Genomic DNA, 25250 nt, shown 5'->3' with positions numbered 1-25250 from the left:
AAAATATCAGAGTCAAAATCTCGATCAAGTCTTCGTTGAGGTAATGCTAAAATAAATAAATGTGCCAAAACGAGAGTTTCCACACGCTAACCCAGCTTTTGTCTTGGCGCCACGTGTCGGCCGATGATTGGTGTCACCTCTTTCATGCCCCCATCAACATTTATATTCCATCATATTTTCATGGCAACCGCGGCCCACTAACAAGTCAAGTGGTGGATATTCCGATATTAGATATTAATGCAGTTTTGAATAGAAATTACCAAGAAAGATTGAGGGATGAAGATGGGAACCATGGGACCCATTGCAACCATAAAAGATAAGGAAGTGACCTGAAATCCCCCACGAAATCCAAAAAGTATGCTGGAAAATGGAAATGACCAAATCGTTGGTCAATTCCACTTTCGCCATTATTTTCCAAACGAAATCCCACATAATCATTGTTTCATGTTGATGTTATAAGGGCCATTGATGATCTAATTGTTTTAAAATATTGGAAAATTTTAGTGGGTTTCACTTTATCTTAAAATAAAGGTTAATAATTGTAAAAATATTTTAGATGTGGAATTTTAGAGGTTATTTTTTAGATCTAAATTTTAGATTCGTGGGATTTAAGGTTTAGATCTATGTCTTTCTGATATTTTGGGATTTTTTTTTTGGCCCGTTGAGACTTGTCTCGTTTTCCCACATGTTAAATAGGATTTCTTGTTTATGTGGGAAAACCAAAATAGGAAAGAGAAGCTTTGTTAGGCCATATCTGGCAGCTGGGAATTTTTTTTTTAAGGATAAGTAGCTGTTTCCGAGTTGTGAGAGAGGGGTAGGACAGTGGGAGGAGAGGGTTTTGAGAGGGCACGATTGAGCTGAGCCTAAGATGTGGCTAAAATCAGGTATAAGTTGATCCTATTTTGAGTAGAGTTTTTTCTTGCCCCACTTCTCATCACTTGCCCCACTTCAAAACCTAACGACTAAGGGAGGCCTTTGTTAACGATTGCTTTGAGTGGAATGGGGGTGTTCTTGTGTAGAACCCTGGGTTTAGAAGACCATTTTTTGAGTGGGAGGTGAAATTGGTCTCTAGCCTGCGGGCTCTTCTTGAGGGTTGTTACATTAAAAGGAATGGGGAGGATAAAAGGCTCTGGATTAAGGAACCTTCTGGGACTTTCTCGGTTAAATCTTTCTATAAAAGTATTATGCCCATTTCTAACCCTTCATGTTCGGCAAAGGTATGGAAATTTCATTGCCCACCTAGAGTTTGTATCTTTGGTTGGGCGGTTTGTCGTGATAGAATACAAACTATTAATTTTCTGAGGAACCGTGGTATGTGGCTTATTGATCATTGCCCACTATGTCTGCATGATGGCGAATCTGTGGATCACTTGTTTATGCATTGTTCGTTCACTAGGATCATATGGCAATTCATCTTCATGAGATTTGGGATTTGTTGGGTTTTTCCAAAATCTATTCCGTCGCTATTGCACCAATGGGGAGGGGTTCCTTGGAAGGAAAAAGGAAAAACCTTGTGGAATTTTTGTTTACTTGCTACGTGGTGGTCTATATGGAAGGAGAGGAACTCTAGAGTATTTGAGGGGAAAGCCATGAATCCTCATTGGATTTACTTGAAGATTATCACCTTGGTTATATCTTGGGTGAGATGCCTCCCATCCTTCCGGTTTGTATCGGCTTTTGATCTTTGGGAAGGTTGGCGGGAAGTATGCTTTAGTGTTGAGCGCAGAGATCTTATTTTGCATAGGTGGAAGCCCCCTGCTCAAAACATGTATAAGGTTAATTTCGATGGTGCGAGTTCCGGCAATCCGGGTCCGGCAGGAGTGGGAGGGGTTTGTCACAATGATAAGGGGGATGTTATGTGGGTATACTACGGCTCTATTGGTGTGTCTGATTCCTCAGATGCGGAAGTAAGGGCGGCTCATTATGGCATTTTGAATATTGATAGAAGGTTGATGGATCAGACAATTGTTGAGGGAGATTCGTTAAATGTGATTCGTTGGGTGAAAGGTGGGGTGGCTCCTCCATGGAGATTTCTTTCCATTTTTGATGAGATTGAGGACTTCACTGCGGGGTCCGCTATCGGCTTTCAACATGTTAGAAGATCGGCAAATGATAAGGCGGATGCGCTAGCTAAGCATGGTGTCTCCGGTGGTTCTATTATGTGGTTCGACCACCTTCCTCCCTGAAAAAGGGGTTTTCTCTGTATTTTGTTTTTTCTTCGTTCCTGTTTCTTTCTTGCTTCCTATTGTAGATATGGGTGGTCCATCTCGGCCTCCTTATTTTGCTATATATAATTATTGCCATTTCAAATAAAAAGAGGAGATCTCTTTTGGAAACAGGCTACGTAGGCGTAAAATTAATTGAACGGTTATAAAGACGTCAGTGTAAGTTGGATTAAAGCTTCAAAAAGTCCAACTGGGTCGACCTCATCCTAAGCTACTAGAAAGTTTCGTTGTTAGATTTTTTTGATGCCACGTGGAAAACTGGGATTTGATCAGCCGCCCAAAAAATCTCGATCAAGTCTTCGTTGAGGTCATGCTAAAATAAATAAATGTGCCAAAACGAGAGTTTCAGTAGCACCGCACAAAATACGAAATTTGAGATAGTATGGGTAAGCCAGTTGCAGAGGCCATCTTGTACTTGCTCTCCGTCACCCTCTTCCTCATAATTTTATTATTAGACAATGGAGTTTGTCGACCAGAACCATGCCCACCTTGCAAGCAGTGCGATCCCCATGGCCCTGAAATTAGATTTCCTTTTGGATTGAAAGAAGAAGAAGAAGACCAGCAGCATCGGCACTGCCGCGCCTATCCTGGCTTTGATCTCTCCTGCAATGGCACCAACACAGTCCTCAACCTCCCATCTTCAACTGAGCTTTACGTGACAGATATCGATTACAAGGATCAGGCACTAAGCATATCCGACCCTCAGAATTGCATCGAGGGCCTCCTCTTCAACCTCAAACTTAATTTCTCCGCTTCTGTTTTCCACCCTTGGCCTGAATACCTCAATCTTAATACATACTGCAAACGCACATTTCTCAATTGTTCGTCAGATGTTTCTAGTAGTTACTTCGATGGTCCTCCCATCCCATGCCTGAGCGGCTCTCAATACAATGTTTTTCTTTATGATGGGGATGAGGGCGTGGAGAGATTGCCATTCTCTTGCGAACCAATCAAGACCGTCAAATGTCCATTGGCATATTGGTCCGAATTAGGAGATCATCTGCTGATGTGGGACGTGCCCGGATGCGATGATTGTGAAACAAGAGGAGAGAGATGCGGATTCAAGAACATAACCGGTGACGAAATCACTTGCATTCCAGGTATTCCCCTCTTCTATTTCCGTTCCTTCTTAATTCCGCATTACACATACTGCTGCTGCTTCTCATCTCTCTTTTCTCGTCCGGAGAGTCTTCTCTCTGTACCCCCTACTTCAGCGCTCTACACATCTCTCTTTTTAAAAGAAAAAATCTGAAATTCTGTTTCCACAGGAAAAAATCTGAAATTCTTTTTCCCTACATCCACCTTGCCGTGAAAACCAATGTGCCGGGATTTAGGCTTTTCTGGATGACGAGTATAACACCGCGTTGAAATTTTTTAGTCAAAAGTTACTTCTTGAACACAAAATCTTGGAAGGAAGATTCAAAATTGAAATTTCCACTTGTTTTCAAAAGCTGGTGTGCTCCACTTGGAGGAAAGGCTTGAGCATGGGGGGTGGGGAGCGCCGCTGGAATTTGTTGGGTGACCATGTACTGCATGAACCCAAGTTCATAGAAACACACACGATCGCCTGACGAGCCAGTCCAAGGTTCGGGTTTGGGTAAATAAAAATGAACTCTTTGGTAAAAACTGTTTTAATTTTTTCCATTAAATCCGGGAAAAATTATTTTTTTTCCAAAACGTTTCATCTTCTCCCGCAGTCGCAAAAGTGACTATTGGGAGAGAAACATTTTTCCATCTTAATGGGCGTTTTTTCCTCTCAACGGTCATATTTTCTCTCTATAAAAGAGAGAGAGAAGGCAACACTGCTTGACACAGAAATTCTTACCGCATGCATATGTAGGTGTCTAAAAGAGGTCCCGGGTTCTTACCTTTTTTCTTCTTAATCATTTAGTTTTTTATCCCTACCATTGAATGTGTTGTTTCGACTTTTAAAAGAAACTGTAAAGTTAAAACTTAAGAATTTCTGAGTTTCTTTTTGGTTACATGAACAATTGATGGATTGGATTGCTTGAAATGAATGAAGACCATACGTGTAATGATTCTAACTTTCTACTATTATTTTTTGCAGGATCAAGTGATAAAAAGTACATAATAATAGGTAGAGCTCTCTGCCATGTTTAGAGACTAGATAAATGTACCTTAATTACTTAATGATCTTCAATCTTATTATATGTTCAGGTGTCAGCATAGGCATCTTTGTTCTCTTAATAGCAACATTGATCAGCATTAAGGTCTACATCTGGTGGAAAACAGATAGAAAGGAAATAGAAAACCAACTCAAAGTTGAAAAGTTCTTGGAAGATTACAAATCAATGAAGCCCACGAGATATTCTTATGCTGATTTGAAAAAGATGACAGATCAATTCAAGGAAAAGTTGGGTCAAGGAGGTTACGGCTCTGTGTTCAAAGGGAAGCTTCCCAGTGAAGTCACTGTTGCTGTAAAGCTCCTCCAAAACTCTGGTGGTAATGGCGAAGATTTCATTAACGAAGTGGGTACCATTGGTAGAATTCATCATGTCAATGTGGTTCGCCTTCTAGGATTTTGTGTTGATAGATTCAGAAGAGCACTTATTTATGAATTCATGCCGAATGAATCCCTAGAGAAATTCATCTTCTCAGCTGATGCTAAAGACCTAGTGCTTGGTTGGGAAAAGCTTCAAGATATTGCAGTTGGTGTTGCTAAAGGAATCGAATATCTACACCAGGGTTGTGAACAGCGCATTCTCCATTTCGATATCAAGCCTCACAATATTTTGCTAGACCATAACTTTAATCCAAAGATATCTGATTTTGGACTGGCAAAATTATGTCCAAAGGAGCAAAGTATTGTATCCATGAAAGATGCTAGAGGGACCATGGGTTATATTGCACCCGAAGTGTTCTCTCGGAACTTCGGAAATGTTTCCTACAAATCAGATGTTTATAGTTTTGGAATGTTGTTGCTAGAAATGGTTGGAGGTAGGAAGAATATTGATGCTACAGTAGAAAACACTAGTGAAGTTTACTTTCCAGAATGGGTATATAATAAACTCAATCAAGGAGATGGATTGAGACTCAGGATTGAGGAAGATGGAGATGCTGAGATTGCAAAAAAGCTAACTAAAGTGGCCCTCTGGTGCATACAGTCTCACCCTGCAGATCGCCCTTCTATGAAAAATGTACTCCAAATGTTGGAAGGAAGTATGGATAGCTTGATGATGCCACCATACCCGTTTGCTTCTTCAGGTTCACAAGATACTAATGTAGCATTGCCTAAAGAAACTCACGGAACAAAATTGACAACCATCCATGAAATAGAATAAGTATCAAGGAGTTGTACTCTCTTTTTTTTTCAGAAGTTTATGATATGATTGTGTAACCTATAGTTGTATACATTTTCTCAACATCATATGGGAATATTTTTCTTTGAGGCACCACTATAATTGATACTAGTTTTCAAAGCTACTACTCCTATATATGATCATATTCTCATAAGGACTAGACTACTTAAGAAAATAAAGGTGGAGGATTTTTTCATTTATTGACTTATCAACTGCTTAAAAGAGAGACGGGGTGTCTTTTTCCTTTTGGACTTATCCAACCTGATTTCCTCCTCCCCGTATACCAAAGAGAGGTGAACCACATCAGCTATATTTGATGACCATTCATGTTGCACCATGTCAGGCATGATTCAGTGCTTATTATCAACCATAACAATACTTATCATTTGATAGTGACACTTCTTATTTCATTAAGTACTCTTTTTTTGGTAGATAAGTTGGGGCTAGGTGGAACCAGATTTATTAAAAGAGGAGGAAAAGAAAATCACAGCCCTCAAAACACCATACCAATACAGAAAGAAAAAAAAAATCAGAGGTCATAAGAAGGGAGATAGCGACCCCCTTGAAGGGACAATCTTCTTTGGAGAGAAAACCAATAGAAGCAGTTTCTTCTTTCCAAGTGTAAGTGGTCTTCCGATGAATGAATTAGTTCATAGCAAACTTGATTTGAATGTGTATAGAGAGAGCATGGGCATTGGTCTCATTAATAATGTTAACTATGACCAAGGAGTCGATTCCACCCAATTTATCGTAAGTCTTACTGCAGAGCCAAAAAAAGACGTGATGGTCTCATTAATAATGTTAACTATAGAGAGAGCTTAGGCATTGGTCTAGATTTTATTCTATGTTTATCATGTAGATACTCTATATAAGCACTGACCAAATCTTTGTAATTTATCCAAGATTAATAGAAATTCTCTTAATTTTATCACATGTTGCATACATTGCTAACGAAAGAAATCCTCATGGAAACCTCGAGTTGACCCTCGCTGAACTAAATTTTTTTTATCCATTCAAATTCTTTGTGAAGTTCTTTGAAAGGTTTTTACCTACTAAGAAATCACGAGAGAATAGAACACCATATCCGGTCAAGTAGGAGCAAGAAAAAGAAAGGATGGCTGATGGATTCGGTAAAAAAATTAATTTACTTTGCACTATCTGAACTTATTTTCATACCCCAAACCTAACATCTACCAGTTAAAGGACTAAGACTCTATTTTTGAAAGATACAAAGCCTGTTTGGTGATAAAGGGATATGCTCTGAAGGGAATGTTTAGATCAAGGGAAAAGAAAACTATGAAAAATATAATTTTCCTGGGAAACTTTTTAATGGGTTGTTTTTCTAGATTTTCATTTTCTACCATTTGGTTCACATCAAGAAGACTCATTTTCTGTTTTTAGATTTTCTCCATTTCCATACCTAGATTCTTCATGAAGATGACCCATTGCTTGACATGGTGTGTTGGGTAATTTCTCTCTACATTTCATATGTTTATGATCAATGGCAGATTCCTCTTTGCGCCCATCTTACAAAAAAAATTGACCGAAGGAAACAGAAAACAAATCCCAATACCATGGCTCTCTCAAGTCTATTTGGTTGTGCGGCATAGACTCAGAGAGTAGTGGGATTAGTTGCCAACATGGAGGAGACAAGCATTGGATTTGCTTAGTGTTGTTGTTCGATGCTTCCCTGCACACAAAGGCCAAGCAAAACCCCTAACCCATCCCAGCTTTTGCGCAATCAAACACATCCAGTAATCAAGAGCGCTACTCCTCTTCCATCGTGAAGCCGATACTCCCATCCATCAAGATGACAAATACATTGACACCTTGTGGACCCCGATCTGAGAGGACGTAGGTGATACGATGGTGAGGGACGGGCCCCCAACACCCATCCTCTAAGATCATCCACGTGAAAGAGAGCTCTGCCGAGGAACTCTCGAAACAAGATGCCACCCTCACAGCATAGCATGAGTGGCGATATGAAAAGAAAGAGATACATCCTGATCCGGAGCCAGGGCTCGAGATCAAGATATATCTAAAAATAACTCAGAGTCGCCATCCATGGACAAGCCATGGAACCAAAACAAATGCTCTGTTTGCAATGGATAACCAGAGATACATGAGGTCCGTGCCTGATGACGAATGGAGAAGGTCCGAAGAGCACCCCCGATTCGCCCGAGTGCGAACACTTGGTCTCTTATGCCATTTTCATTAACTCCAAAGAAGTTTGGGTAAAATCAAGTGAAATAGGAACAAAATATCCCCGGGAAGACGTCTACCTAATCATGCATGACCAGGGGATAAAATAATAAGCACACGAAATAAAATAAAAGATGTGACACCTAATGACAACTAGGTTATGAGTGACAAACCTAATGGGTGTCTAAGTTCCGGTGGACATACACATGCATGCTACAGCTACAGGTATAGGGTCTACACAAGAAAGTAAGAAAACACAACAAAATATACAATATAACAAAACAACAAATCCTAAGACTCTTAACGATTTAGCCCGAGTCCTCGGATGGTCTGATATTCATCCAAAGAAGCCTACGTATCCCCGCCTCCACGAGAATCAAGGCAACGTAGTTCTTCGCACCTATTCTAAGCTAGGATGCCTAAGACACCTAGACCTCTATCTTAGACTCGATCTAAAAGACCGGACTAATTATTAAAGCTTCTCGAACGATTATTTAAATTCCAGTGAATTGTAGATTTTAGGACACCCTATACGCCCTAGCTAAATGCGGGTTAGCCCTAAGCTAATGCAGGTGGCTCCTACAACCTATGTGTAACTAGGCTGTATTTCCTAAGGAAAACAAAGGGTTGACTAACGCATCTTAGACCTAGTCATCAGTCGGCAATATGGATCGCCAACTGACCGGACGGAGGCGCTCCTATAACTCTAAGACAAACCCCTAACTCTAAAACAAACACAAACAAGCACACAACAAATCAAAGACAAACCCTAACTCTAAAACTCTCTATCTAGGACAAACTCCTAACTCTAGAGGAAGATCTTTGGGAAACAAGGTTCTCAAAGGTTTTTTGAAAGATTTTCAAAGTTTATTTACAAAAAGTTTGGCTGGACCTGAGATAAGAATCTCAAGCTGCACTACGTACCTCGTGGAAGAGGATCAAGCCAACGTAGTTCGAAACGAACTCTCAAACTACGCTTCTAAAAAAAACACTCAACACTTTAGGTTTTTTAAGGTTTTTTAAGTTTTCAAATGTTTTTTGATATTTTTAAAGTTTTCAAATGTTTTTGAGTTTTAAATTTCTAATATTTTTGGATTTTAAAGCTTTTCCAATGCTCTAAACCTTTAAATGTTTTCAATCTTCAAGGGAACACGCAAGTAGTACCACAAACTAGGGCAAAGCCCTAAAGCAAGAGGGGAAACCCCGAATAAGCAACTAGCGTCTCAAAGAGACGATCCACAACAAGAAACTGGCGTCTGAAAGAGACAAACCACAACAAGAAAGATAGTGCCCCAAGAATAGAGAAAACAATCTAACATCCTAAGCAGGGAAGGCTCTATATGACCGAGTTAGTCTCTAATGGAAAAACTCCTAACTAATAACACTAGGGAGGGAGTACAAATGAGTCAGAGATTCTCTAATAACACTACCAAGTCAAAGACTCGCTCTAAAAGAGGAGGCCGCTCTAACATGAGGCTAGGTAAGCCTCCTAAAGGGGAAACTCCCTACATGAGACAAGGCTTGTCTCCGAGACACAAATGACGTAAACAAGGGTTCTGATGAGACTGGGCAAGTCTCCTATATACAAAGGAGGGGAGCACTACTTGGACTGAGCAAGTCCCCTAAGGATGGGCTTGGGCTAGCACCTTCATCGCCCTCGCAATGATAAACCCGCTGAGGTCTAGAGGATACTCATCTACAAGACTGAGCAAGTCTTTTGAATAGAAGAGGGGGGTGCTACTTGGACTGAGCAAGTCCCCTAAGGATGGGTTGCCAATATCAATTTGAAGAGAGAGAGCTGCCAATATAATAGTGTGAGGGCTGACAATCAAGATGAGAGGTGGCTACAAGTATCAAAGTATATAAAAAATGGGTAGAATACATATATTAAAAGTTACCAATAATCACTATGTCAATAGTCACTATGCAAGATTACTATTTATAATTACTATGCAAGATTACTATTCAAAATACTATTTATAATTACTATTTATAAGTACTATTCAAAACTACTATTCACAGTAGGACCCACCAAGTACTATTCATACATCAGCGGCCCCCACTCAAGCGGGTCCCACTCAAGCGGGTCCCACATCGGCGGGTCCCACATCAGCGGGCCCCACATCGGCGGGTCCCACATCAGCGGGCCCCACACAAGCGGGTCCCACATCAGCAGGCCCCACACAAACGGGTTCTACACACAGCGGGTCCCACATCAGCGGGCCCCACACAAACGGGTTCTACACACAGCGGGTCCCACATCAGCAGGCCCCACACAAACGGGTTCCACACACAGCGGGTCCCACATCAGCAGGCCCCACACAAACAGGTTCTACACACAGCGGGTCCCACATCAGCGGGCCCCACACAAACGGGTTCTACACACAGCGGGTCCCACATCAGCAGGCCCCACACAAACGGGTTCCACACACAGCGGGTCCCACATCAGCGGGCCCCACACAAACGGGTTCTACACACAGCGGGTCCCACATCAGCAGGCCCCACACAAACAGGTTCTACACACAGCGGGTCCCACATCAGCGGGCCCCACACAAACGGGTTCTACACACAGCGGGTCCCACATCAGCAGGCCCCACACAAACGGGTTCCACACACAGCGGGTCCCACATCAGCGGGCCCCACACAAACGGGTTCTACACACAGCGGGTCCCACATCAGCGGGCCCCACACAATATGCCGTGACAAATCAACTAGAACAAAAGAAATGAAAACTAGCAGACGTATTCAAAACCAAAATAATCAAAGTACCAGACTCTTCCTATCATCAAGAATTACAGCAGCACTTCATGATGAATTTGCAAGAAGAAATGAGAAAAATATAAGTAAAACCCTTACCTGAAACGGTGATTGACCGGAATCCGATTGGATTGATCGGAGAAATAGCTAGAGAAGATCGGAAAAAATGGAAGAAGATAGGGGATGGAAGAGTGCGGTGGCTAACCGGTGGTGAAGTGAAGAGACCGGTTGGAAATGGATGGAGCTCCGACGAAATCGTCGGAGAAGATGATCGGAGGTGAATACTCTCAGATCCTCTCTCTCTCTCTCTCACAGATTTTTTTCTTTTTTTTTTTGTGTTTTTCCTTCTGCTGTTCTCCTCCTTTCCTTTTTTTTTTTTTTTTTTCCTCTCCTGTTCTCTTTTCTCCTCTGCGAGAGATGAGAGCTTGAGTGAGGAGACCATCATGAGGAGAAGAACTCATGATGGGTTTGTCCCCCTCATGTCCCCTCATGTCCCCCCATTTCCCTCGTATTTTTGCAAAATTTAAAAAAATAAAATAAAAAACAATCATCACATGGCATTGGATGTAGGGGTGGCAAAATTGGCCGAACCGAACCGGAACCGAACCGAAACCGAACCGAAAATTCGGTTTCGGTTTGGTTCGGTTTGGGTATCAAACCGAACCGAAACCGAATATTTGCAATTATTATGTGTAAATGGTGGCAAAATTGGCGGAACCGAACCGAAACCGAACCGAAAATTCAGTTTCGGTTCGGTTCGGTTTGGTAAAACCAAACCGATTCAAATTTCGGTTTGGTTCGGTTTGGGGGTCAAACCGAACCGAAACCGAACCATTGCCACCCCTAATTGGATGCCATACGAAAACCAAAACGCTATTAAAAAAAAAAAGAAAATGATGACATTCCTTATTCTCTCCTTGAATATGAGCGGATCCCACATCAGTGGGCCTCACACAAACGGGTCCCACACAAGCGGGCCCCACACAAGCGGGTCCCACACGAGCGGGCCCCACACAAGCGGGTCCCACACAAGCGGGGCCCCACACGAGCGGGTCCCACATCAGCGGGCCCCACACAAGCGGGTTCCACACAAGCGGGCCCCACACAAGCGGGTCCCATATCAGCGGGCCCCACATTCATTCATTTTCCGCCTGACCTCGGGATTTCATTCGAATACGCGGGTTTAAGGTCCTGTCAAAATGGGGTGTCTACACTTAGCTCGTTCGCTAGGCAAACGTGGTCGGATCTTGACGAAATTTCACAGGGACCTATGGGGGACCCTAACCTAGCTTAGGGTGCAATTCGGGATCCTAACTTGGTGATTAGATGGGGCTTCGTCCAAGCACAGCGAACTTGGGTCCGGTCAAAATGGGGTGTCTACACACCTACACCAGCTGTGACTGCAATTTTCAACGTTTTTGACACCTCCCTTATATCTTGAAGAGGGCAAATCATATGGACTTTCTCAATGAAGGGGAAAGGAAAGCGAGAAAGGTGCAAAAACAAGAAAAATCATAAACATTTTATGAAGAAAGCTGATGAATGGACTGCTCCGTTCAGAAACCGGAAGAGTATAACAACTTACGAACAATCCCAGCAAAAACAGAGGTATTACTCACTCGGAAGCTTCCATTTTTTGCGGCAAGGCCATGTATTGTGGACTTGGATTCAAGGTTTCTGAAAAGAGAAGCACTCAAAAAAGGGATTGCAGAGAGAGAAGAGAAGCATGGCCGTTGTAGATAAAGGAAGTAGAGATGAAACAGAAATGCGCAAAATCCCATTGGAAATCTAAAACAGATAAATGTGAACTTTAGTTTTCTTGAAGACTAAAATTGTAGGTCTTATTGGGATTTTTTCTTTCCTTGCTTTTTCTATAAAGGTTATTTTAAGAATAAAAAATTCTAGATTTACAGTGTTAATCAAACTATGGAAAACTCCTTTTTTGTAAGGAAGTTTTTTATTTTGGAAAAAAATACCTACATCCAAACATGCCTTGAAGTAATAATTTTTCTCTCCTTTTGTACACTTAAATTTGATTCAAATCATCAGTTTTGGACTCAAAATCAATTCTCAAAATCCAAAATGAATAGTGTAAGATCCCACATCAAAAGAGGAGAAAAGATTTCTGGGTTATGTATGTGGATTCTCCGTCCCTGTGAAGATGCATTTTCAACATCTCTAAGGGGAGGGCCTTGCAGGGTGGGTTAGGCATGGTGCTGCTAGAAAAGCAAATCGAGGAGGGTGGGAGACCTAGAACCAGATAATAGTTTCACAATAGGGTGGGTTTGTGACGTAATGGCATCAAAGCCGGACCTCCACAGTAAGGCGTGATACCGAGTATGCCGGACCCCAAGGGGGTACCGGCGAGGAACTGGCCCTAAGGGGGTTGGAATGTAAAATCCCACATTGGAAAGAGAAGAGATTTCTAGGCTACATATGTGGATTCTCCATCTCCCTCTGTGGACGTGTTTTCCGCATCTCCAAGAGTTGGGGCCATGGGAGGTGAGTTGGGCACCGTAGTGATGCTGTGCAGGCGAACAAAATCAGGGAGGGTAGGAGACCCATAACTGGACAAAATTTACATAGTGGGATCTGGTCATGACAATAGGGCCTCAATGGATGGTAAGAAGAAAAAAACAGTAATATGTATTAATGGTATCTTTAGAAAGGTTTTTCAATTAGCTATCTAACGAGCTCAAGATCATGCGATTTGGATGTGATTTGGCAAAGTTATGGGCAATTTACGGATAGGATGCATGATTATTACATGATTTCTATTTTAGGATTTAGTAAGGTTTCTACCTTCTCTTGTGTTACTTTATATGAAAGATTAAGACTAATTGTTTAAGTAAGCAGTATTTAGGGTTTCTATTTTTTAGTTTTGGCGTCTATATAATGTAATGATATGAGGATGAAAGATTTAGATTTTAATAAAGAAGATTTTTGGAATATCTTTCGTGAAGTTCAATCAAGTGGGTGAAGGAGCTTGGCTCCTTTCACGTATTATAATGGAGTTTTTCTCCAAACCATGGCATGGGCTTTCAAACCCCCACGAGTTATTTTAGCTGTTTCTTGTGTTGATCATTTATCTTAGTGTTGTTGTTCGATGCTTCCCTGCATCACAAAGGCCAAGCTAAACCCCTAAGTCGTCCCAGCTTTTGTGCAACCAAACACATTCCGTAATCAAGAGTGCTACTTCTCTTCCATCATGAAGTTGATCCTCCCATCCATCAATATGATAAATACATTGACACCGCAGCAGCTGTGACTGCAATTTTAACTACAACAAAAGTGGGTTTTCCCTATGAACAAATCTATAGGGAAAAGCACCAAAATATGTACGTAAAGGTTTTTCCCAACGGATTTCAGTGTGCATAACTTGATAGCTAGGAACATAACAGAGAACATGACCTAGGATAGGATAGAATGGAAGAAAATGATCCACGTAGAAAAACCCAACTAGAGCCAGGATTAGAGCCGGGTAGATTCCTTTCACCTTCTTCATGAAATTTTTCTAAAGAATTCATTTAGTCGACCCCGCTAGTTTGGGACAAAGGCTTTGTTGAGTTAAGTTGAATTTCAGTGTGCACAACTTCCATAGACTAGGTGGGCGTAATGAAAGCCCTTTTCCTACAGATTTTAAGTTCAATAGGGATAGGCTACCTTTCACTGGGCTTTCCCTACAGAAGTTAATAAATACCATAGGGAAAGTGTACTTTTCCCTACGGTTTGTTCGTAGGGATAGGCCACCTTTCCCTACGGAATTTCCAAATAATCCATAGGGAAAATATACTCTTTCTTATGGAATTTCAGAAATAAATCTGTAGGTATAGCCTTTTCCCTACATAATTTCAAAATAATCAGTAGGAATATGTGTTTTTCCATACGGAATTAAAAAAAAAAGGCTCAGGAATAACCTTTTCCCTACAAAATTTAAAAATACTCCGTAGGTAAAATGTGCTTTTCCCTACGAAATTTCAAAAAAAATAGCCGTATGGATAGCCTTTTTTCTATTTTTCAATCCATTAAATAGTAATTCTATGTGACCTATTGTACCTATACATTCCTCACACAATATATGTGATATCTTTACATCAAAATTTCACAATTGTGACATTCATTTTCCACCACATCAGATACAAATATATAAAAAATTAACTATTTTAATTGAATATCTTTAAAATTACAAGAAAATGTTAATAACAAATATCTCGAAATTGTTCCTGACAAAAACTACATTAAACTACATTGAGCCATTAAAAAAATACATTGTTCAAGATTTTCATCATTTCACGATTTCCATAGCACCATCTTCACCACCTCTTCTTCGTCGTCTCCTCGAACCTCATCATCATTTACTATTTAACAATTTAACCTGCAACCACAAATAATGTATAAATTAAATACATTCATGTATAAATTAAATACATTCATCAATCAAAAGAATCAAAGCCCTAGCGAAATTTTACGTCAAAAGAAACAGTCCTTTAAATTACCACTCCATAAATCAAACCATACTGAAGAACAATAAATTCATCACTCAAACCATGATAGACAAAAATTTAGATTAAAAATATTAAAATCCATCACATATCAACGAGCAATATATATGGTTTGATTGAATCATGTGCATACAAATTACATAAAGACTGTAACTTTGATGGACGCATGTCAACTTAGTATGATGTTGCAAGTTGTTCCTCCAAACAAATTGATGAGTTGCAGAACAGATACAAAAATGGCATTTCTGAAAGAGCTTGAGAGAAATTTTCCTCTAATAGCTCTCCCTTGGAGCCCAGCCCAATTATGTTAAACTTTATGCAAGTCATCGTGCCTCTAGGGGAATTAGGAGAGGTGAAGCACATTGAAACACCACTTTGATGGAATCACGTGTATTATCCAACATCATATTTAAAGAGAAGGGACAGAAAATGGGCTTCATGACAAGCAAGTCAGGAAGCATTATTCATATGATCCATCATCATATAAATAAATGCATCCCAAATAACCTATGAAACGGATCACCTACTCCGATTGAGGAGAGTGAATGTTTAAATCCATTTTCCTACCAAACATACTCAAACACAATAGAGCATGTATGAAAAAAAAAAAAAGAGATTAAAAGGCAGCTTATTTATTCACCTTAGGATCCGGTGTCTTTGGTCTTTCTTGCTCAAAACTATATGTTGGGCCCCTTTCTGTTTCCTTCTCTATGCAAAAACAAAAGAAAAATAATAGAAAGAGTGAAAATTACAACTTGGATACAAGATCAAAATTGTTGACTCAATAACCAAAAGAAAAATCTTTAACAAAACCCATAGATACAAAAAATTTCACATTACTTAACCAATGTCAAGATTTGGATCATAAGATTGGTCTCCATAGATACAAAATCTTTTCACATTACTTATGTTTCAGAAAAGATATCCAAAATGATACATGTGGGACTGAGCACAGACATAGATGCCCTTGTAGATGTAGCCAAAGTTTCTCAAATAAATTGAACTGAAATAACGCATTAAAAGGATGAATTACACAATTTTCCCATCCATGCAGAAGCAAAAATCATTTCCATGGGGTTGGCCCTCAAGTAGGAGCCACTCCAATACCAGTTAATGATTATCTTCTCTTTGCTGTACAATAAGTGTTAACAGTGCTAATTTCAAAACAAGAAGTCAAGAAGGTGCAAAATCAGCGTAAGCTGCAAAAGTACAGAACTTGTAAAGCATCATATTTTTGCTTCATGCCGCACCATTCTAGATTATAAAAAGGATAATGCAAAACATACTCCATGCATTATATTAAAATGGGTCAGAAGAGTACAGTACAACTTAATATTACAAATTGGTAAGAATAAGAACACACTGCAAAAAGTATATGTCGATCTAGAAATTTTCAAGTTTTTGAAGGGAAAGGAACATGCGCCCAAATTTTCAGGCACACAAGACCACCGTATGTATTACCTCCAAGAGCCACTTCCTGCTTCAAGAGATCAAGTAAAACAAGATTCTGAGGTGAGAATACCTTGATCGGATGGGACCAAGACCAAGTGGGCACTCCACATGTGTTCTTGTTGATGATCTAGAGCATACAAACATCAAGTGGGTCAGCCCAGATGAAGAGAAAAAAATGCAAATATACCAGTAAATTTCTTACGGGATGCATACTTGCATTTAAAAAACCCATCCTTGCATGCATTGAACAGCAAAGTGACTTAAAGGAGACATTATGTGAACTGTATTTGGTTAGAGAAAGAACTATGATAATTTTTTAGAACCAGGGCTGAAATGAGATAGGTGGGAAGAGACAAAGCAGGAAGAGACAAGCAACAGGTCCTCTGTTTTGGAAGGATTCAATTTGGTGATGTCCCATGGATCACTGAATGGGTTCAATTTGACAAAGTGACTCAAATGCTTGTCTTCCAAATGTTGCGGTGAAAGAGAATTAGAGCCGAAAAAATCAACTTACTAGTATCTTATTGAAAAGAACCCCGCAAGAAGAAGAATAAATTCGAGCCGAAAAATCAACTTATACTAACTTCCTGGAAATAATGTCCCATTCACCAACTTACCTCCTCATGAAAAATCTTGAGATGGTCGAAAAAGCTGCAGATGCATGGTAGTTACATAAATAAACGTTCATACAGGAACACTCTCATCTCCTAAATCCACCACTACCATGTGAAAATACTTCCCAAAGAAAAGGCAAAAGTGTCCTAGAACAAGATTCTTAAATTGCATGAAGAAGAAGGATGAGAAACAGAAGAAAAAGATAGGTAGAGAAATGGCCACTGCTCCATTACTTGTGTACCTACTTTGCCAATCTTGGTGTGAAAATGGGCAAGGTTCTCTATTCCCTTGTCTTTGGGTTAATCGATCTGCTGCAAAGACCTACAAGCAGCACAGTAAATTAACACTTGGTATACTAAAACTGTATCCACAATTAACACCACTATCCTGTCAGATAAACTCAATGTGTGTCAACTGTATAACTGAAGTAGATTTTATTAGTAAGAGCAAGAAGTTTAAAAATCAGTTAGCACGTGCCTCAACCGGAAACAAAATCTTTCTAACATAATAGCCTATTATTCGCCGAGGAAACAAAATCTTTCAAATTCTAGCAGGATTTCCATATGGTAAAAATTACACCCCAAGTGGTCCACAAACAACTATGCACCAAAAAAAAAAAAAAAAAAAAAAAATCAAACACGGGCTATACTATGGATTATGGAACTCATGCTATATCAATGAAATGTAAAGAAAGAATGGGTAGGATACTTCTTTTGTGTGATGAGTAAAAGGAATGGTGCAACTCTGGAAATGTAAATAGACACTAACATGTGCCAGAATCAGATCTGAGCATAAGGCGTTAGCGACGGTAATACTTTGCTTCAACGACCCATCACTTGTATATCTGTAGATATCACCAAACCCCACAACCCCATTTCTTCATTGCCTCTCTCACACACACAATTTCATCATTGCGAAGTGATTTTGGTAAAAGAAAACAGATGGGAAGCCACTTTATCAGATTCTGGAATTTTTCCATCGCAAAGAAAAGAGAAAAGAAACCAACTTCCAATCTCCTATCCACTTTGAGTTCCTCCCAAAAAATTAAGTTTTTGGTATTGAATTTCATATTTTTGTCACCCAATACTATAATCGCCCAGTAAAATCTCAAATAGAAGGGTAATCCTGTACTTAAATGTCTGTGTTTCCAACCTTAAGAGCTTCGAAAAAATTCCAACATCAACTGCAAGGAGATAATCAATCAACAATTCAGGAACAGAAATCAGAACCAGTTAATTCAAGAAATAGGAAGCAGAAGGGAAAGGGTAAAGTCTATCTACAGCTTGGGTAAGGGAAGAAATGCAAGAAAGTCCATGCATTGCAGAAATGGATATACCTCGTATAAGCTGAAATTATCTCATATTTAGTGAAACTATCTTCATAGGCACCAAAGTCATGCAAATATAAACAATCTGGATTGCTGCAAGGCTGGACCAACAAACACATTGTTCTAAATAAAATTAGAGTGAACATGTTTCAAGCCTACTAAAAGTAGAATTCACAAAAAAATGCGTCAAGTAAATGCACATATTTCCTATTGTTTAATCATATGGACATACCATATTTCTCAACCATGTGTGGCAATACTTAGTAGTACCAAAGCATGCTCTGCATGGGCAAACAAAAACATCACATAGTGACAAGATTATGACTGAGATGTGGCTTGTTTACACTACCACTGGAAAGTGAATCACATACCTACCTCGAGGACTAAACATCCAACACAAAAAAACCATGTACTTAATGAATACATCAAACTGCTTCTTCCTCTTTTGAGTATGTAACATATCTGAGCCAAACGAATGAACATGGAACAAAAACTAAATATAATAGGATGCTAGAAAGACAATTTAATGTACACCACCAAGTTAAAAGCAGCACACTTTAGTTCAGATGGAAGCTTGACACTCTAATGTAAAAATAAGATAATTATTGGGAAGAGCATATCACATAAAAAAGTTTTTTTTTTTTTTGAAAAAAGAAAATGGTTATCAAATAAAGCAAGAATTTGTAAGAAGAAGCATTGCTTCCAACTCAGCCAAGAACTTGCCCAATGTAAAATGGAGTCTACATGAGTTAATGGTTGACGCAACAAATATTTGAATCTAAACCAAATCGACCCAGGCAAGACAATGATTAATTCAGGGAGTTTAAAACAATTGGGTCATGGACTACTCTGTTTACAAAAAACTAGAACACTGACATGCATTTCTAAAGCTGAAACCATTCAACAATAGGATTCGCAGGCTACGGTTTGAAGAAAACCCATAAAACTCATATAACAGAGGAACCCTCGTTAAGCAGCAAAACCAATTGACTAGAACCGATTGAAAACCCACCATCTTTGTTTGTAGTAAACACATAAAATAGAAAACCCCTCATTTGATCTTCTCCATAAAATGAAAACAAAAAATGAGAGAGAGAGAGAGAGAGAGAGAGAGCTGCTGGAAATGATGTTTTGGTGGAGGTTGTTGCAAACCTTTTGCTAATGGATTAATCGAATCCTTTATTTCTATCCGCATCTTGAATAGAAAAGAGGATTTGTGTTATCCTCCTCGAGAGAGAACGAAAGAGCAAGATAGGTTTACCTTTGGCGCAGATATCATTTCCCTTCTAATATGACTCTTGAGTCTTGAGGGGAGTGGGAGCTGTTTGGTTTATGTTGCTATAAAGGCTAGGGGAAATAAACAGACTGCCAGCGAATATCCAGAAATGGAAGTGAAGTTGATTGATCCAACGGCTACGATCGTATGACTACTGTTCATACGATCTAAAGACATGGCAAATTTGCCCCAAAAAGTGGCTAGAGGAAAGAGCTTCTCTTTTTAGCACTTCTTCAATAAAATAAATCTAATTACCAAATTCTAAATATAATAAATCAAATTCTTGTCCATATAATTTCCCAAATCAGATGGTCAAGGAATACTACCTGCATTCTACCTTTGGTCAATCTGGATCGTTCAAGTTGATGTGCGGCATGGGCCCACCTTCTATCGAATCATATGCTAACCCAGACAATGGACGGGTGAGATATATTGAAGATTTGTAGCATTGGCCAATCATAACCCTACAATAAGGGGAGAATTTCAGACCGTGGGCCCCACAAATGAAAATGGCTTCGATGATTGATCAAGGAATACTACCTGCATTCAATGAATCCCCTTTAACAATAATATGGTCCAAGACTTTCCTACTCAACTTCTTGATCCCAAAATAGGCCGCTTTGACTTCCGCCTCAGAAGAATCACACACACACCAAGAGGACCAGAAAAAGCCCAAAGTATCTCACCAAACTCATCACAACAAAGACCCCCCACCCCCGCTGGACCCGGGTTTCCAAAACAAGCACCATCAAAGTTGATTTTCAACAATCCTAGCATCGGAGGCTCCCATCTTTGGACTATGTTAATTTTCCTCTCACTACTAGAGCACACTTCCGTCCAATGTTCCCAAAAATCAAAAGCCGATACAAAAAGAAAGGATGGAAGACATCTAACTGTGGACCCCGATCCGAGACGGGCGTGGGGACGTGTCCCCGCGCGAGTCTCTAGATCGTCCACGTGAAGGAGAGCCCCACCAAGGAACTCTCGAAAGAGTGCCCCTCACAGCATGAGAGGCGATGTAAAGTGAGATACCTCTCGATTCGGGAACTAGCCCGGATTCGAGACGCACCTTAAGCAAAGAAAGAGTCGCCATCCAAGGAAGTGGGCCCTGGATCCCATGCTGTGCTCTGTCGCAACAGATAACCAGAGATATAAAATAGGGTTCGTGCCTGATGACGAATGGGGAAGGGATTAGGCGCCCCCAATTCGCCCAAGTGCAAGCACCTGGTCTCTTATGCCATTTATTATTAATTTTGAAGAGTTTTGGGCGAAAATCATGCGAAATGGGAACGAATATCACCGAGATAACGTCTAGCTAATCATGCATGTCTCGGAGATGAATAAGAAGCACACACAAAAGAAATGAAAGATATGTCGCCTAAGAATAGCTAGGTTATGAGTGCCATGCCTAATTGGTGTCTAAGTTCTGGTGGACAAGCACATGCATGTTACAGCTAAAGGTATAGGATCTGTACATAAAAATAAGAAAACACAGCAAAACACACAACACAACACGACTCGACACACGACCCGACACGACAAACCCTAGACTCTAATGCAATACTTGACTCGGACCAGGATGGCCATCCATCCTAGCTGCACTACGTATCCCGGCCTCGGGAAGAATCAGAGCCAACGTAGTTCGGCGCCCTATGCTAAACCACAATGCCTAAACCTCTAGGACCGCTATCCTAGACTCGATCAACCAGACTCGACTAGTTTTTAAAGCTTTTTGTGCGATTGCTTAAATTCAAGTGGATTGTAATTTTTAGGACTCTCTATATGTCCTAACTAATGCAAGTTGATTAGCCTTAAGCTAATGCAGGTGGGCCCTACATCCTATGTGTATCTAGGCTGTGCATTCTAAGGAAAACCATGGGTTGACTATATGCTTCCTAGTCTAGCCATCGGTTCGACTAAATGTCTAACCGATCGACTTGAGGCCTCCTAACTCTAGGGACACTCACACGACAGGACACACCATATCAATACAAATCAGGACCGACTCCTAACTCTAAAACACCCTAAATATCTAGGACGGACTCCTAACTCTAGGAGAAGATCTTTTTGAAAAGGTTTTGAAGTTTTTTGTATTTTTTGGAGGTTTTGAAGTTATGAAAAATGGTGAAAGTTGTGAGAAATATTTACAAAAATGGTGACTGAAAAGGGTGTGAAAAGAGTACAAAAAAGGTGAAAGGGTGTAAAAATAAAGGGTGTAAAAATGGTGAAAGGGTGTAAAAATGGTGTCTAAAAATGGTGACTGAACTCAGGATGCCAGCAGCACGCCTGAGCTGCCTACGTACCCCTCAGCTAGGGATCAAGTCATCCGTAGTTCGGAAAAAGATTTTCCTAACTACTCTTCTAATGACTCAAGGTTTTTGATATTTTTTTAGTTTTTCAGATGTTTTTGATGTTTCAAGTGTTTTTGTAATGTTTTTGGTGTTTTTGAAATTTTTGACACAAGAGGAACAAAATCCTATCATCATAAGGGGAGGACAAACTCCTGAATATCCCGCAAAGCTTGGACAGCATCCTATGCTTTGCGGGGGAAAAGAACAGAAACACAGCTCTGCAAAGGTTGGACAGCATCTTATACCTTGCAAGGAACTGGATAAAATGACATGACTTGACAAAAGGTTGGACAAAACCCTAACCCCTATGATGATAGGACTGACTCCTGAAAGAATGACTGACTCTCTAGCTAAGGGCAGATTCCTATGCTAAGTATTGACTCTGAAATTAGAAATTCTAAAAAATGAGGTGCTAATGAGACAAAACCTGTCTCTGAATGATTTGACTTTTTATCGAGACATAGCTTGTCTCTTTAAAAAAAGGGTGGGCTCTAGATGACTCTTTCATTGCAAGGAGAAGGAGAATCTAATTATTTAAAGGTATTTAAAAGACTGGGCGAGTCTTCCAAATTAAAAGAGGGGAGTGTTACTTGGACTGAGCAAGTCCCCTAATAATGGGCTTGGGCTAACGCCTTCATCGCCCTATGCAATGATAAGGCTACTAAATGACAACAGCAGGTTGGATCCAGGGGAAATTGTGTTTAATTCTTCAAGGTTTTGATCATTTCCATCCAATGCTTCCATACTAGAAGATCTACAAGTAAAGTAGAACACTGCACTCATCATAGAATCAATGAGCACCACGAAGGAATACATAATCACCAACAGAGGTCCCTCCCATATCCTGGAAGACCCATCTCCATAGCTCAGAGTCTTCACTTGATGCTCAAACAACCCCTCCACAAAAACCATCCCGATCGTGGATCCAAGAAATATCAGAAGCCCCACTAAAGCATGTGGTCCTGAAACCTCCTCCAAAACAGATATGACATTGGCAAGACTACAGACAATAATCGTATGAGTGAAAACCACTGAAAACATAATTGCCACTACAAATGCGGGGTAGAGAATTAGCTCCGAAGGAAAACCTAACATTGCAAATGTGTTGCAGACAGTAACCAAGATAACGAGAAACAAGACTAGGCAACCCACAACCATCATACACACCCATAGATATGTTGAAAATATACGCCTCCAGATTTTGATAACAACAGCAAAGAACTTGGAAGTAACAACCTTTCTACTAGAACATGTGCAGGCTACTGAGTAGACAATCGCGACTTTGGATAACAGAGAGAATGAGATGAATAGAGGGAAACAGAATATGTGGGAGACAACCATTTCAGATAAACGTTGGTAGGACTGCTTGACTTATATGATTCAAAGGAAGTCCACTCGACCAAGCGATCAACAAAAGCCTAAGGGATAATCTCTTTACAAAGGACTGATTGACTAGTGCATTTGAGAGGATGATGGCAGATATAGGGCAAATAAGCACTGCCACTATCACCATGAAACCTATGGAATTAAAACGAAGGATCCTAATGGTTTCTCCCAAGATCTCCAGTGCATTCATTGAGTAAAAACGTTGGCCCAAACCAATGCTCCGCGGGATACCACATCCAGAGAATTCGAATTTCGGGTTCTGTAACCCTGATTCTTCAGATCCTTCATTTTTCGAAGAAACCAAGGCAACTCTACAAATATTTCCACTAGAAACCTCCATCTTTTACAAGATCTTCACAATCCAAAGTAATTTCAAACATACACCAGAAGCTTCTGTAGAATCAAACGCTTAATCTACATTAGCTAACTCTCAACATAACGAATTCTTGTTTCTCGGACAAACTTCCAGTACCCAAGAACATCGAAGAAACTCTTCATTTACAAGATCTATGGAGGATTCAACGAAAATGCAGATAGAGATGGATAAAATCCCCACATTCAAATTTACATCGCGCGGCAAGAAAAAAGAAGCACGAAAATGAAATTTATACGATGTCTTGTTCCAAAAAATGCGTAAGATCTACAGAAATCTCAACGAGAATTGCAGGTAAAAAGAGAAAAAGAACCAGATCTGGAGAAGCGAATGACCTGATGATTTTTTTTTTTTTTACGAATTCAACGCAAGATCTGATTCCCTTACTCTTCCACCGAATATGTTGAGAAAGCTCTTAGAAACAAACAAAAAAAAATCGTGATCGGAGATCACCAAATCTAGGGTTTATAATAGCAGATCTGTAGAAGGCTCAAAATATATATATATATATATATATATATATATATATATATATATATATATATATATATAAGAAAAATGCTACCTGGTATTAATCAGAGAAGAAAAGATCCGCCGGAAATTGATGGCCGGAGCAGAGAAAAACCACCGGAGAAGATGACCGAAAATCTCTCTCTCTCTCTCTCTCTCTCTCTCTCTCTCTCTCTCTCTCTCTCTCTCTCTCTCTCTGCAGACAAAAAATGAGAAAAAATCCTTTTCTCGAACGCTCTCGGCTTTTTTATAGATGGGGGAGGGGAGCGGTGGCTAAGTGGAAGGGATGAATCGGATCCGGTTGGAGATGGAAATCGAAGTGAAGATGGAGCTCGAACTCACCTTCTTCTCTTCTCTCTCTCTGTTTTGGTTTCTCCAGAGAAACCCAAACGAAAATCTCTCCCTCTCTGTTTTTTGTTGTAAAAATGAGATTCCCCCTCTTTTTAGCCTGTTCGATTAGGATCTTTATAGGTGAGGGGTGTGCTGATTTCAGCACCCCCTATCTATGGTAATTACACCCCTCCCCAAATGTCTAATCTCATGTCATCTTATGGCTAGGGTGTTTGCTGATTTCAGCACACCCCATTTCCAATATTTGCACCCTTTTGAACCTCCTTTGCTCTATAGCTAACTGTGTGCAGGAATTGGTACAAGCACACCCCTATTACAATAATTCAGCCCCCTTCTTCATGAACCGACCATACTCTCTTTTATGGCTAGCTTTTTCTTCTTCTTTTTTTAAAGAATCCTAGCCCTTGATTCAAAAGAGATAATCTAAGAGATGGCTCAAAGCTCATTGCTGCCCAACACCTATTGTCAATTCAAAATCATCCTATGTAAATCAATTTGGTATATCTCCTTCTTGATTTTGAGCCCCAAAATACATGGTTTAGATCATCCAGTGTAAATAAATTTGGGGCATGACCCTCTTAGCTTTCAGCCCAACAACCAAAT

General features: G+C 40.1%; 1 protein-coding gene and 1 pseudogene across 3 annotated transcripts; one reads left to right on the top strand and one right to left on the bottom strand.

Annotated features, from left to right (window-relative positions):
* The first annotated feature begins 2418 nt into the window (after positions 1–2418).
* Positions 2419–5638, top strand: LOC143860119 (rust resistance kinase Lr10-like). Of its 2 annotated transcripts, XM_077370648.1 has the most exons (3): positions 2421–3325; positions 4294–4323; positions 4404–5638. In XM_077370648.1, the coding sequence occupies exons 1-3, from the start codon at positions 2608–2610 to the stop codon at positions 5525–5527; spliced, it is 1872 nt and encodes a 623-aa protein (XP_077226763.1). In that variant the 5' UTR covers positions 2421–2607; the 3' UTR covers positions 5528–5638. The 2 variants fall into 2 exon arrangements, with proteins under 2 accessions (XP_077226764.1, XP_077226763.1); XM_077370649.1 differs by lacking the exon at positions 4294–4323 and having other exon boundaries at positions 2419–3325.
* Positions 5639–14649: 9011 nt separating this feature from the next.
* Positions 14650–24262, bottom strand: LOC143860121 (uncharacterized; annotated as a pseudogene). Its single transcript, XR_013239603.1, has 7 exons — positions 18633–24262; positions 18410–18501; positions 17842–18256; positions 17319–17394; positions 16529–16585; positions 15647–15714; positions 14650–14879 (listed from the first exon to the last, which is right to left on the bottom strand). The product of XR_013239603.1 is annotated as an uncharacterized LOC143860121 (transcript).
* Between the last annotated feature and the right edge of the window lie 988 nt (positions 24263–25250).

This window comes from Tasmannia lanceolata, unplaced genomic scaffold (assembly GCF_043159265.1).
Source record: "Tasmannia lanceolata isolate RefF3 unplaced genomic scaffold, GAP_Taslan_0.1 ptg000037l, whole genome shotgun sequence".
In the NCBI taxonomy this organism is placed as follows: Eukaryota; Viridiplantae; Streptophyta; class Magnoliopsida; order Canellales; family Winteraceae; genus Tasmannia; species Tasmannia lanceolata.
This window is presented reverse-complemented; position numbering and strand designations above follow the sequence as displayed.

What these genes read in the sequence shown, in the direction of transcription:
- LOC143860119 (XM_077370648.1), top strand. Translation starts at nt 2,608, where the DNA reads ATGGGTAAGCCAGTTGCAGAGGCCATCTTGTACTTGCTCTCCGTCACC. An exon ending in CGAAATCACTTGCATTCCAG is followed by an intron (nt 3,326 to 4,293) that starts GTATTCCCCTCT and finishes TATTTTTTGCAG; the next exon opens with GATCAAGTGATAAAAAGTAC. An exon ending in TAAAAAGTACATAATAATAG is followed by an intron (nt 4,324 to 4,403) that starts GTAGAGCTCTCT and finishes TTATATGTTCAG; the next exon opens with GTGTCAGCATAGGCATCTTT.